At 41.6% G+C, this 15,978-nt stretch overlaps 1 protein-coding gene across 1 annotated transcript; it reads right to left on the bottom strand.

Moving 5' to 3' along the window:
• Window positions 1-14,795: 14,795 nt before the first annotated feature.
• Window positions 14,796-15,233, bottom strand: LOC142172654 (uncharacterized). The gene has a single exon (XM_075236320.1). The coding sequence runs from the start codon at window positions 15,231-15,233 to the stop codon at window positions 14,796-14,798; it is 438 nt and encodes a 145-aa protein (XP_075092421.1).
• Window positions 15,234-15,978: the final 745 nt, after the last annotated feature.

The raw sequence follows: 15,978 nt of genomic DNA on the forward strand, positions 1-15,978 counted from the left end.
ACTGGGATGATCACATCGCTTTCCATCGTCCAAAGCGAATGAATTACATCCCCAATATATTCGCTCAGCCGGAGGATGCCAAAGGATAGGTTGAGCTATTTGATAATCTGACTGAGGAACGGGTCCAATGGATGTTCGAGTGGTTTCCAAACGAGGAGTTCATCGCCCATCCAAAGATGCACATTTCCTGATACTGATCGGTCTGAGAGGAACATATCCTTACGTCCCTCTCCGAGTTATGAGGCAAGATGGTAGGAAGCAGGTTATACCCAGGGTCGACATAATGAGTCATTTCCGAGCTGACCTCCAGAATGATGATAGTCCTTACAAATTCCAAACTCGGCATATGTGGCACTGGAAGATCATAATGGGGAGAGAAACCATCAAGCCAGATAGGTATCATGCTGGTTGCACTCCTTTCTACTCCAGTTGGTTGGAAGACAATCATGATGGTCTGGGCCAGCCAGGGTTTGCTCGAGGTCACAAGATTATAGATGAAAGGGCCGAGGCACATGTCAAATACAACCAACTACGCAAAAGGATTCGAGAATGCGAAAGTGAACACCGCGAGATACAAGAGTCCAACCAGAAGCTGATTAAGGAATGGAAGGACATGGCTGTCAGTGCCAACAAATGGCTAGGATACTTAGAGCGAGGCATAGTGGAATTGGAGAGAAAGTTTCTCAAAAGGGTCGAAGATTGTCAAAATACTGAAGGGACCGAAGGTGGACACCTAGCCAGAGCATACCTGTTGTTGGGACTTCGCGAGTTGGGAAAGCTGTTCGACAGAGCCAAGGATGCCGAATTTGGGGAAGGTCCTTCTGGGACCAAATAGATAGGAGTTTTATCTTTTCGCTTTATAAATTGTAATAAGGCCCATGGCCATTAGTGACTTTTTATTTCCTGTTTATTTAGCGTCAATTTGGGATCATCTATTTTTGTCAACAAAATGAGGCATCTAGCATCCTAAGTTCTCCAAATCAATTTGTCGCTAGGCCTACCTCGGGCACAAAAGGGTTCCCAAATTAGGACACATTTTACATTTGTGTGTTTAAATACTGCAACACTTTTTATATTCCTCACTAACTTGATTACCTTTTGTTTTATTTTTTGTTTTTATTATTCCCCTCCCCAAAGGTTAGTTTGTGCACTCTGGCAACATCATCCTATTCCACGAGATCCAGGGGCCCTCCACCCACTCCTCCTCTTAGTCCTGTCAAAAACAAGAACAAAGAAAAAATGAAAGATTTGAACAACGTCATAAAGAAGGAGAATTCAACTGAATGGGTAGAGGCCACCAATGGCCATGGTACTCAGGTTCCTAAGGAAAATGTATCCCAACTTGAACAGAAATTGCTGAAATTTCAGGAAGAGCTCGATCAGGTTCGGAATCTGGCAAGCCTGTCATTTCCCTCAGCACCCCAAATATCAATTTCCCCAATACTCAAAACCCTACACCGCCTCAAAACATCCCAAAGCAACAGAATCATCCCGCTCCTCACCATCACACTATTCCACCAAAGACCCAATGCAACACGCGCCATACCCCAAACAACACTCCACTACTCATCCCAGAACCCCAAAACTCCACAAACGACCACTTTCACACCCACCATAACACCCCTATCTATGTGGAGACCATGCCACACTCAATACAACCTATCTCAAGCACACATGAGTCTGATGAAAAGGATCTGCTTATCAGAAACATGGTTGATGAACTTAAGAAATTGACTAGCCAGATCCAGGGCGTTGAGGGAAGCAAGGGAATTGAAGGGCTGAACTATGAGGACCTCTGTATACAACCTGATATCGAACTGCCAGAGGAGTACAAACCTCCGAAGTTTGAAATGTTTAACGGTATAGGTGATCCAAGAGTCCATTTGAGGACATACTACGACAAGCTAGTTGGAGTAGGGAAAGACGAGAGAATCCACATGAAGCTGTTCATGAGGAGTCTGAAAGGAGATGTGTTGTCCTGGTACATCAGCCAAGATCCAAAGAAGTGGTCAAGCTGGGTAAGCATGGCGTCCGACTTTATGGACAGGTTCAGGTTTAACACAGAGAATGCACCAGATGTGTTCTATATTCAGAATCTAAAGAAGAAGCCTATAGAAATGTTTCGCGAGTATGCTACTCGCTGGAGGTCCGAAGCTGCTAAGGTCAGACCTGCCTTAGAGGAAGAGCAGATGAACAAATTCTTTGTCTGGGCTCTGGACTCGCAGTATTATGAACGACTAATGATGATCGAGAGCCATAAATTCTCCGACATTATCAAACTGGGTGAAAGGATTGAAGAGGGTATCAAAAGCGGAATGGTTACAAACTTCGAGGCCTTGCAAGCTACAAATAAGGCCTTGCAGTCTGGTGGTGTGTCTAAGAAAAGGGACGTAGGGGCCGTGATGGTTGCACAGAGGACCAAATCCCCCTCAAATACCAAACTTACCCAACACATCCACTCACATATTAGCCAACTCCGAACTACCAAGCACCCTCACCACCAATTTATCAATCACCTCTACCTCCCACATATCAATCTACTTCACCCAGATACTCCCAACCCACTCATGTCTACCAAACCTATAATGCTCAACCATCCCACTATCAATCACCTACTGTACGCCAAAATTTCCCTATACCTTGACCTAATTTTGATCGCAAAACTCTAAAATAATATACGACTATTGTCGAACCCATTGACCAGTTGTACGAGAGACTCAAAGCTGTTGGTTATGTCACCCCCATCCCTGTCGCAACCCCTGAGAACCTTTCCTAGTGGGTTAACCCAAACAAATCCTGCGCATACCACTCCGGCATGAAAGGGCATACCATCGATGAATGCCGTTCTTTGAAAGACAAAATCTAATCTTTAATAGATAACAAAATCATTGTGGCAAAGTAACCCGCGCCGAATGTCCGCAACAACCCTCTGCCAGACCATAAGGGCGGAGGTATGTACATGATTGAAATAGAAGATGACTCGGATCCCGAGGGATCAATCGGGTTGATCGCAGAAGTCGATGACCCAAAGAAGCCAATAGTTACTCTCAATCCAATCATAGTCTAGATTCAACCATCTAAGGACACTGAGGTAAATATGTCTGTCCCACTTGGGTTTGAAACAACGTCATCTGCAAAGACACCAGCACCGATTGAGGTCAAATTCGTGTCTTCGGAAAATGCACCTGCACCGTTTGAAGTTGCAGTTTTGCCACCCAAGGCACATGCTCCATTCGGAGTGAGGTTAGCCATGCCAATCCCAGTGGCAATGTCGACCATGACACCATTCTATACAAAGGCTGTACCCTGGGATTATACAGTCGAGGCAAGGAGAAAAGTGAAGGTCAGGTTCGAAGAGACCATTGCAACATAAGGTATGAAAAGAACTGGTAGAGTCTATACCCCCGAACATTTCATTGAGTCTAGTAAGCAGGCCTCCAATCGGCCACCCATCATTGAGAGAGGACCAGACGACCTTTGGAGGAAATTACAGGCCAAGGAATACTCGGTCATCGACCAGTTGAACAAAACACCAGCGCAAATCTCTATTCTTGCTTTGCTACAAAATTTTGAGGCACACAAGAATGCTCTGCTAAAGGTGCTGAGTGAAGCATACGTACCAAGAAATATCACTGGTTGGTAAATGGCTAACATGATAGGACAAGTGTTGGAGAGCCATAAGATCACTTTTCATGAGGACGATCTGCCACCCGAAGGGCTGGGGCACAAGAAAGCACTGCACATCACCGTGCAATGCGAAGATTATTTCATCACCAGAATCCTGATCGATGGAGGTTCCAGTCTCAATATTTGTCCATTGGTAACACTCAAGAAGCTGGGTAAGGGACTGCATGAGATAAAGGAAGGAGCAATCAATGTGAAAGCCTTTGACGGTTCTCAGAGGTCCACCATTGGTGAGATTAGTCTATGCCTGCAGATGGGACCAACATGGTTTGATATCGATTTTTAGGTGATAGACATGCCAACATCTTACAACCTGCTGTTGGGACGACCATGGATTCATGCTGCTTGGGCCATATCATCAACACTGCATCAGGCAGTAAAATTTGAATGGAATCACTAGGAAGTGATCATTTACGGCGACGGTAGCAACCCTATATACAGTCGCCAGGACATTTCGGCAATCAAAGGGAGAAGGAGGCTGGGTGGAGAGACTTACCACCAGATTGAACGGGTAAATGCTGTTGACAAAGACAAATGGTAGGATAACAAAATTGAGAGTATACTGAATAGTGGGTACAAACCTGGCAAGGGACTCGGAAAGGACCTCCAAGGAATCGCTAAGCCTATAAAACTCAAGAAACATGGCACTACTTTCGGTCTGGGATATGACTACACCTGGGAAGAATTCAACAACTGGTCGCCACTATGGCACGGTCCTTACTATCCACTAGAGCAGCCAATACCGTGTTTGGAGCAGACTTTCCAATAGGCTGACATTATTTATGGGTCAGACGAAAAAAAAGCACTGGCAGCGATGAAGAACTTGTTCTTAGAAGATGATGACATGAACTGTTGTGTTGTTCTTGAGGAGGAGGGGGAGGAAGGCCCTTCCATACAGGCTATGAGTAGAAGGGCACGCCTCAATACTGGACCATCAAGACAACCAGAGCCCGACGAGCCTCGGGGTAGCAAGTCTAAAACAAGCATCATGCACTGTTTTATTTACTAAATGATTTTGTTTTCGCATTTTCAATTCCCGCAATAAGATCTGCAATGTTCAAAACAGTTATGCAATTTATTAAAACATTTTGACTTTTCTTGTGAATCAACACTCATTATTATTTTTCTCTTATTACTTTACATATACATCATTACTATTACTTATCTTGATGAACCAATGACTACGACATGCAATGAGACAACAAAACAAACGGACATTGATTCATAGGAAGATGACATACCAGATGAGATTATCAAAGAAGTTGAGAACTTTAAGAACAGACCCAAGTCCAACCTGGATGAGACAAAAATTATTAACTTGGGAGATGCAGAAAACGTTAAGGAAACACGAATCAACGTTCACTTATCGCCATTAGAAAAGAAGGAATATACTGAATTTCTAAAGGAATATGAGAACATATTCGCCTGGTCGTATGATGGCATAACTGGTCTGAGTATGTATATTGTGGCTCACAAACTTCCGACCGATCCGACATGTCCACCGGTAAAACAAAAGCTCAGAAAGTTCAAGCCTGATATGAGTCTTAAAATTAAGGAAGAAGTCACCAATCAGGTCAAAGCTAAGGTTCTCAGGGTAGTAGAATACCCGATATGGTTAGCCAATGTTGTGCCAGTGCCAAAGAAGGATGGGAAGGTCAGAGTCTATGTCGACTACCAGGATCTCAATATGGCCAGTCTGAAAGACGACTTTCCTTCGCCGAATATACACATCCTGATTGACAATTGCGCCAAGCATGTGCTGCAGTCATTTGTAGATTGTTTCGTGGGTTATCATCAGATCTGGATGGATGAAGAAGATGCTCATAAAATGGCTTTCACTACGCTGTGGGGAATGTACTGTTACAAGATGATGTCGTTCGGCCTGAAGAATGCAGGGGCCACCTACATGAGGGCCATGACTACCATTTTTCATGATATGATACACAAGGAGATAAAGGTATATGTAGATGATGTTATTGTCAAGTCCAAGAAGGCCACTAATCACATGGAAGATCCGAGGAAGTTTTTTAATAGATTGCGGAGGTACAACCTAAAACTGAACCTCGCAAAATGCGCATTTGGGGTTCCTGCTGGGAAATTGCTTGGGTTTATTGTGAGTCGCCGAGAAATAGAACTGGATCCATTAAAAGTCAAAGCTATTCAAGAACTGCCACCGCCAAAGAACAAGAAAGATGTGATGAGTTTCTTGGGAAGGCTCAACTACATCAGCCGATTCATAGCACATTCTACAGTTATTTGTGAACCAATCTTTAAAATGTTGAAGAAGGACGCCGCTATCAAATGAACTGATGACTGCCAAAAGGCCTTCGACAGAATCAAGGAGTACTTGTCAACACCACCAGTCTTGGTCTTGCCTGAGCCAGGTAGACCCTTATTACTCTACTTTACAGTATTGGATGGAGCTTTCGGTTGTGTTCTAGGGCAACATGATGAAATGGGGAGGAAGGAGCAGACCATCTATTATCTCAGTAAGATGTTCACCCCATACGAGGCCCGGTATTCTTTGTTGGAACGAACCTATTGTGCTTTGACTTGGGCATCTCAGAAGTTGAGGTACTATTTCTGTGCCTATACCACATATCTCATATCAAGGATGGATCCTTTGAAGTACATCTTTCAGAAGCCCATGCCCATTGGCAAGCTAGCCAAGTGGCAAATCCTGTTGAGTGAGTTCGACATTGTTTACGTAACTCAAAAAGTAGTCAAGGGACAGGCACTGGCAGACCACCTTGCTGAAAACCTCGTGGATGGAGGATACGAACCCCTAAAAACATATTTTCCTGATGAAGAGGTATCATTCATAGGAGAAGACATTGCGGGATCCTATGATAGTTGGAGAATGTTCTTCGATAGAGCAGCAAAGGGAGTTGGCATAGGAGCAGTCCTAGTATCAGAAGCCGGTCAGCATTATCTAGTGTCTGCCAACTCAGGTTCCCCTGCACCAACAATATGGCCGAGTACGAAGCCTGCATCTTAGGACTCAAAATGGCCATTGACATGAACATTCAAGAGCTGCTAGTGATTAGAGATTCAGACTTACTTATACATCAGGTACGAGAAGAATGGGCAATCAAGAACTCCAAGATACTTTCATATCTGCATCATGTACAAGAATTGAGGAAAAGGTTCACGAAGATGGAATTCTAGCATATTCCCAGAATCTAGAACGAGTTCGCCGATGCATTGGCTACCCGATCATCTATGATACAACATCCAGAATAGAATTTCATTGATCCTATTCTGGTGAAAATCCATAATCAGCAAGCTTACTATGCCCATATCGAAGAGGAAGCAGACGAAAAGCCTTGGTTTCATGATATCAAGGAATATTTGGCAAAAAGGAGAATACCTGGAGCTTGCTAATCCTGTTCAGAAACGCACACTTCGGAGATTGTCCAACAACTTCTTTCATAGCGGAGGAATCCTGTATAGGAGGACCCCTGATTTGGGATTATTAAGATATGTTGACGCAAAGGAAGCATCCAAGCTACTAGAGGAAATTCATGCTGGGACTTGCGGTCCACATATGAACGATTTTGTCTTAGCAAAGAAGATACTCCGGGCTGGTTACTTTTGGATGACTATGGAAACGGATTGCATCCAGTATGTCCGGAAATGCCATCGCTGTCTAATTCATGCAGACATGATAAAGGTACCTCCAAACGAGCTCAACGCAACAAGCTCCCCGTGGCCGTTCGTCGCCTAGGGAATGGACGTTATTGGACCAATCGAGCCTGCCGCTTCCAGCAGACACAGGTTTATCCTAGTAGCCATTGACTATTTCACCAAATGGGTCGAAGCAGCATCTTACAAAGTAGTAACTAAGAAAGGTCGTGGCAGACTTTGTCCGTGACCGCATTGTTTGTCGATTCGGGATTCCAGAGTCGGTCATTACTGATAATAGCTCCAACCTCAACAGTGACTTGATGAAAGCTATGTGTGAAACCTTCAAGATCAAACACAAGAATTCCATAGCCTACAGGCCTCAAATGAATGGAGCTGTAGAAGCCACCAATAAGAATATCAAGAAGATATTGAGGAAAATAATAGAGAAGCATAAGCAGTGGCACGGAAAGTTATCATTTGCTCTATTGGGATATCGCACCATAGTCCGTACATCAACCGGGGAAACCCCCTATATGCTGGTTTACAGTACAGAGGCAGTCATTCCTGCCGAGGTAGAAATTCCTTCCTTAAGGATCATACAAGAAGCTAAACTCGATGACGCGGAGTGGGTAAAAAGTCGTTATGAGCAACTATCCCTTATAGACGGAAAGAGAATGAATGCAGTCTGCCATGGTCAACTCTATCAGAACAAAATGTCCAGAGCCTTCAACAAAAGAGTCAAGCCTAGACAGTTCACACCGGGGCAGCTGGTGTTAAAGAAAATTTTCCCTCATCAAGATAAAGCCAAGGGGAAGTTCTCTCCCAACTGGCAGGGTCCATACATGGTTCACCGGGTTCTGATAGGATGAGCCCTCATACTTTCAGAAATGGACGGAGAATTCTGGCTGAAGCCGATCAATTCAGATACAGTCGAGCGTTACTATGTGTAATCTTTATGCTTTCTTTGTATGATGTAATTTGAACTACGCCTGACCTGATTCCCGTTTAAGAGGGGATACGTAGGCAGCCATGTGGGTTCGGTTACAATGCAATAAAATTTTTGTTTCCCCCCGCAGTTGGAAACTGGGCAGAATTTTGAGGAGGACCCTCAAAATTCGGAAGAAACTTCAGTCGATCGTCGTAAGCAACAGGCATAAGCGTCAACCCATTAAACTGAGGCAGAATTTTGAGGAGGACCCTCAAAATTCCGTAGCAAGAGAGGTTGCAATGTCCCAAACCACATCGCAGTCGTTGATTCATCCAAAAGCTATTTTAATTATACACTTACTCTTTTACAAAATCATGCATGTTTATCACTAAAACTACTTTATTTAGCGACGCTACCCCAATAATACAGACGACATCACCAAATCAAAGTCGAACGAGTCAAGCAAAGCCGACCGGGATACGAACTAACCTCTCCCTTTTACAAAACTCACGATTTTTCTTTGGATGCAGGCACTTGGATTGCGAAATCATCAAAAACACTATACACCCACAGGACAAACATTATTCAGGAATACAACCCTCCGAAACGTTATGCCTACAAACATTTGCCATCAGCATACACCGATGATACCCTGTATGCCACAATGATCCCAGTAATCACAACACCATGATTCGTTATTAGCTAAGAAACCCTACCACCATTCGCCATTTTATTTTTTGCATAAGGCTACTATTCTACCTTCCAACTTGCATAAGGCTACTATTCTGCCTTCCGAGGCTAAGCTCTGCCTCCATCTGCATTCCTGCATAAGGCTACCATTCTGCCTTCCGAGGTTAAGATCTACCTACATCTGCATTTGCATTGTATAAGGCTATCATTTTGCCTTCCGAGGATAAGCTCTACCTCTATCTGCATTCCTGCATAAGGCTATCATTCTGCCTTCCGAGACTAAACGCTGTCTCCATTTGCATTTCCATTGCATAAGGCTACTATTCTGCCTTCCAACTTGCATAAGGCTACCATTCTGTCTTCCGAGACTAAATGCTGTCTCTATCTGCATTTGCATCACATAAGGCTATTGTTCTACCTTCTGAGGTTAAGCTCTACCTCCATCTGCATTCGCATCTTTGCATAAGGCTATCTGTCTCCCACTTCTTTTTCAAAACTAAGCACTATCTCAAGCATCATTTATTTCATTTCTCTTACGGGTTAAGCTCTGCCCCTCAATTCACAAGACTAAGCTCTGTCTTGTCCGCATCATGCTACTGCATCTTATGGTCTGAAAGATCGCCTCATACTGCATCTCATGGGCTGAAAGATCGCCTCATACTGCATCTCATGGGCTGAAAGATTGCCTCATACTGCATCTTATGGGCTGAAAGATTGCCTCATACCGCATCTCACGGGCTGAAAGATCACCTCATACTACATCTCATGGGCTGAACGATCGCCAAATTATCCAAAGGCATCATCGTTCGGAGGCACCATCTTCATAGCCCAAGAACACCATGTCATGGCCTGAGGAACCCTTTTAATCTTTTGCATATTATTATTCAAAGGCACCATGGTTCGGAGGCACCATCCTCATAGCCCGAGAATATCACTTCATGGCCTGCAAATCCTATATCATATGCTTCATGGCCCAGGACGTCATGGTCTAAAGACGTCATCCTAACCGTCCAAATACAACATTCATGGTCCGACGGGAATTTGCATTATGTTTAAATTTATGCGCATTATACGCTTGTATTGTTTCTAATTGCAGGAAAACCGGAAAGCAACGACCATCCCGGCGGGACCAATTCTGTTCCCATTCCCTCAAGCCATATCAAACTTTAATCATTCCCGTAAACCTATCACTCACCCGACTCTAGATATTGCGTCCGTTCTTAAAAGTCTCCATCGACATACTCCGCCAATGGATCCTGAACTACATACGACCTAATTCCTGTAGAACCAGGGATATGTAGGCAGCTTAGAAGCCAGGGTGCGGCCTATCTTCTTCAAACCGTTTCGCTCGGTCAAAATTGGCCATCATATCTTTACCCGGCAACTCTTTCATCCTTCCCGGGTAAAGAGGGGCAGCTGTTGATACCCAATTTTTTCCTATATATTTTCAATAAGCAAAATACTTTTAATATATCATAATATATAAGTATATCCAAATGTTTTATTATTTTTCCATGATTTTAAAAGGTTTTTAAAATCAATTTATTTCCCTCTTTTATCCATAAAAAACCAATAATTATTTCCAAAATTATTATTTTGGTAATTTATTTGTTGGACTTTTATATTTATGCTAAAATATAGCTAAGATAATTTTTTCACATTTCTACAAATTTATTTAGTATTTTTAAGGCTAAATTGCATATAATTGCAATATTAGCCTCTTTTAAGATTTAATTGCGTTTATATTCATAAAAATTAAGTCCTGTATTTTTAAATTGATAATTATATGTTATAAATCATTTTAGTGCTTTCAATTTGTTTCCAGAAATTAATTTACTATTTTTAAAATTTTAAAAGGGAGCTATTTAAATAATAGCCCAATTGCATTTCAATTGTAGCCTAAATCTGACCCCAATTTAAACCCAATTTCCCGGCCCAATTTCAATTAAACCCAACCCAAACCTGGATTCCTCACCTACCCTTTTAAATCTAGCCGTTGATCATTTAGATCAACGACCACCGTTCCCCTTTACCCTACCTTATTCTTCACCAAACGCCTCCCTTGAATCCCCCTTCTCTCTCAACTCTCTCTGAAATCCTTCATGAACCCTAGCCGCCGCCATCTAGTCCCACCCTAATCCACCCTAAACCCTGCCTAATCCATGGCCTCCCATGGCCATTGGAGATGTGTAGTGGCCTCCTATGGCTCCTGGGTGCTTGTTTCTATGGTTTCATGGCCAGACCTCGAGGGAATCTGGTCCAGTCCTTGCTCGACTTCTATTCATGGCCTTTTTCCGGTCATCCATGACCTTTCTCCGGCCAGTCATGGCCGTTCGAGTCAGATCCTTGACTCTCCTGGTTAGATCGGTAACTTTCAAGGTCTTTCTCACCTTTTCTGGGTCTTTCCAAACCCTAATCTTTAAGATCTTTTGGTTTTCTTTCAGATCTGCCATAGATCTGTGCTTACTACGAATTTATTAAGTATTTTCTCGAAGGTTCTTCAACTTTTCTTTTAAAATGACTCTTCATTTTTTTCGACGATTAGGGTTTTCCTTTAAGTTATTTCAAAAGATCTCTTCTCTGATTTTAATGTGTTTGTGATTTTGCTATGTTTTGCTCATATCGTTCTTCTATCTATTTCAGCATGTTAAAACCCTAGTCCCCTTTTGGTCCTATCCGAGTTCTGAATTGTTTGCCTAAATGTATGCTTGTTCTTTGTTTCTGACTCTCTTTTCTTTGTTTGACTTGTTTGATTTTGAGTTCTTATCATCTCTAAAACTCGACTACCGTCGAAGACCTAATTTCTTAAAAGGTTTTCCTCACTTGATACTGTGAGATTTTTACTTGTTTCTGATTCTCTTTACCTGTTCCTATGTTTTCTTCACTGTTGATTCTAGGTGACTACTTGACATACTTGACTACTGTGTTTCGAATATTTTCCTTACTACTGAATCCTAGCTTGTTTCTGCCACTACTGTATGATTGTGTTATCTCTTTTGCCAATATGTTTGGCCTCGCATGTCTGATGCTTCTGTACACTCTATTTATATACTGAAGTGCAGAATCATGTTTCTTCCTCGATTGATCTTGATCTTGTGACTGATTGCAAAAGCTTCTCTTTTATGAGCCCCAATTTCACTCACTTGTTTAAATTAATTGATTCCTTTCTCTTTACTGTGATGTTTTACCTTGCTGAATCCTTTCCCAAAATAAGCATATTTCATACTTAGACTTGATTGTTTGCTTCATGCTTTTACTGTCCCTTTTATGGTAATAATCAATCTGTCCCCAAACTGATTTTATTTCCTTAATTAGACCTGCTGCTACCCATTAAACAGTGATTCCTTAATTAAAGGGAATCACTTGTGGTAATTGATTCTAACTTGTGATTGTTTCCATGTTTGTATTAAGACTTTACTTATTACCTTATTCTTCGCTTGTTTTCAAAACTATAAATACCCACCATCTTCTCTTTCAAGGACACGAACAATCTGAGTTCAGAACACACACTTCACTCAAAACTCTCTCTTTTCTCTATTACTACTTGTGCTACTGCTTTGTCTAGCCGGCTGAAAACCAAAGCTAGACTGTGGAAATTTGCTTACTTTTCCTTTCTGCACTTGCTTCTCTACTGGTATGTCCTAGTTAATTTTCAAGCATCAACAACAATATGTTTCTTTAGTTGTTCTAGTTCCTTTCATTCTTGCTTACTTCTGCTTATGTTTATGCAAGCAAGTTACATTACTAACATGCTGTAATGTACTCCCTTCCCTTTAAAATTAATAATTCCCTTATGTATGTACCTTGTCAATCACTTATTATGTGCTTGCTGACTTATGAATCCCAAACCCCATATCCCCTCTATGTGTTTGTGTTCTCTGGCTGGTTTGTGGGCATGTTAGCATCAGATATTGCTGTGCATGACCGAGACCTGACCCTTTTTGGGGTCATATGCTTCATACAATGTATTCCCAAAACCCCTTGACCCCTTGTGTAACTACTAATTCTGTGTGTTTTTGAGTTTTACTACTATTGTTTTCAAATCGCTCTTGCCATTTACTATTTTCAACCCAGTTTTAAATAAATCTCTGTATTCTGCACTTCCACTGTATTCTTAGAACCTAGGTTCTGCCCTTCTTGTGTGAGCCTTGCCTTGGGACCCTTGAGCTCCCTCTGAACTTGGACACATAAGGGCTGGCCCTTCCACACTGCACTCATCTCTATTTGGTTATGCAAACCTGGGTGTAAGCACTGCCCGGGGTCCATTGAGACCCTTAGGGAACTTTGACACACCCAGGTCTGAGAAAGGCTTTGAAACAAGTGGCATTTGAGGTGGTTTATTCCATAACTAAGAGAGCAAGTCAGAATCTGGATTCCTATGGTTGTAACTGCTTATTTTTACAGTTTTCTGATGTAATTCTGTATTTGGTATGTAATTTTGTAACAAATATTGGGGTTGGCTAGTGAAAAGGGATGGGGTAATTATGCATGTTTTAGATATTATAAGGGTAGAGAACATGCCTATAGGATTTGCTATGTTTTTATTCAAGTTCTGCATGCTTTACTTTCACACAAATAGACATCATGCCTATAGGATTAAAAGTCACTTTTAATAGAAATCATGCCTATAGGAATTTCGCTTTAATCAAATAAATACTGCCTACTTCACTGCATGTTCAATTAAATATCATGCCTATAGGATCAAAACCAGCCTTTATTACTTAGATACCATGTCTGTAGGAATTAAAATCAGCTATAATAGAGATCATGTCTATAGGATCTAAAACCAGTTTAGTTAAAAAATCAGGTTGACTCGTACTGTTCTGAATTAGTTTAAGCAATCTACTCCTTTTATTAATACGGTTTAGAAAGCATGCCTATAGGATCCAAATCGTCTGTTTTGAAATTAACCACTGCTCTGCTGCATTCTTAATCAGTAATAGATATCATGCTTATAGGACATCACTAATACACACTTAGGCAAGCCTTAGGTAATTGCTTGATAAAACTGAACTCGCCTTTGTTTAATTAGCACTGCTACAACTAGCAGGCAGGCCTGATTCAGACTTATTATCCGAGTTATGTAATAAATATGGTCTCTTCAACAATCTAAACATCCTGCTTCAATGTTTTAAAATTCAGACCCTAAATGTGCTTAAGTCATGCTATTTATGTGCTTCAGTTGAGGAGGTATACATGAGCCTTTTAGTTATTTATATGTTTCCTTAATATGCAGTCCTACTTGTTTTGTATGTCGCCTTAGCCTTTTTTTACCTTAAAACCCAAGAGTCAGCCTAAAATCCCCCTTCTTATAGGAATAATAGTCCTAATTTCCTCCGGGACTGATAGAAATGGGACGGGTAATGGCATGCAATAGAGATCGAGACCAATCCGTGCTTTAATACCTTAACGGGGTAGGAAGGGTAGATATGGATATGATGACCGATGCACTAATACCACGTGTATCCCCTCTTGTGAGGAGTGTCATACCGGGTATCGCATTGATGTGATCCGTATTATAAATAAACCTAGGACTCCCCATCTTTTTATATTCTCAAGTATTTGTAGAACTGTAACTTCTTTTCAGAATTCACCTTTTAATAATTGTTTTCAAACTCTTATGTGTTTAAACTTAAATCCCCTACTCTTTGGACCCATACTTGTCTGTTTGCTAATTGTACAAAATTCACAAAAGCTGTCCGGCTGGGAACCACACTAGTGGATCTTGAGGGGTGCCTAACACCTTCTCCTTAGGATAATTTCAAGCCCTTACCCTGTCTCTAGTTATCAAACAAACTTATAAATGAACCTTATAGGTGTCCTAATGCGCCTTAAATCATTAGGTGGCGACTCTTCAAATGCAAACTCAGTTCCCAAAGGGAATGAGTTGTCCCATACCCAAAATGTCATAAACCCATTTTTTTGATGCAAAGAGGGAAAAGGGGGGCGCAACAACATGTTGAATAGTTACATCACCGACCCACCTCATTAAATTTTTAGCATAATCATGATATAGGCGTAGCTCAGGTTTCTTGACCTCGTAACTACCTAAAAGATGGTTGATCACCAACTCAGAGTCACCAAAGACTTGCAATTGCAACCACTTCATTTCGACAACCATTTCAAACCCACGTATTAGTGCTTGATACTCAGTAACATTGTTAGAGCAGAGTTGTGTTAGCATAAAAGAGTAGGACAAAACTTTACCTTGAGAAGTGATAAATACTACACAAACACCAACTCCTCCACGATGTGCAGCACTATTAAAGTACATTCTCCATGGAGGTTGAACTTCAATGACCATTGCGTCCTCTCAAGTAGTTCATTAATTAGCTCCCAATCATCAGGTATAGGGTGATCTGCCAAGAAGTCCACTGATGCTTGTCCTTTTATAGCCTTTTGAGGGATGTACACAATTTCAAATTGTTGAAACTGGAGGTACCACCTTGCTAGTCGATCACTAAGGACAGGTTTTGACATTACAAACTTGATGGGATTTGCCCTAGAAACAAGGCGAAAAACATGAGCTTGAAAGTAGTGCTTCAAATTTTGAATTGAGAAGATTAGGGCCAAACATAACTTTTCTATTGGCGAATAATTCAGAGCATTTGGTGTCATCATCCTGCTCAGGTAGTAAAGGGATTTTTCTTTCCCCTCACTATTTTCTTGGGCAACAATGCTCTAACATACCTTTCTTATGCCGAAATGTATAGTATTAATGGCTTTCCAGGTATAGGGGCTGCTAAAACTGGAGGCTTTATCAAGTAAGTTTTAATACTTTCAAAGACATTGCTACAAGATTGGTCCCACTTGAAAGGAACGTCTTTCTTTATGAGGCGACTGAATGGTTGGCACCTCCCAGCTAGGTTTGAGATGAATCTTCTAAGGTATGCCAGCTTTCCTTGCAGACTTTTCAATTCACGAATGTGCTCAGGCTCAAGCATTTTTAAAATGGCATCCACTTTGGCTTTATCAATTTCAATTCCTCGATGTCGGACAATGAAACCAAGGAACTTTATAGAACTAACTCCAAAGGCACATTTCAATAG

This window comes from Nicotiana tabacum, chromosome 18, assembly GCF_000715075.1.
Source record: "Nicotiana tabacum cultivar K326 chromosome 18, ASM71507v2, whole genome shotgun sequence".
Classification (NCBI taxonomy): domain Eukaryota; kingdom Viridiplantae; phylum Streptophyta; class Magnoliopsida; order Solanales; family Solanaceae; genus Nicotiana; species Nicotiana tabacum.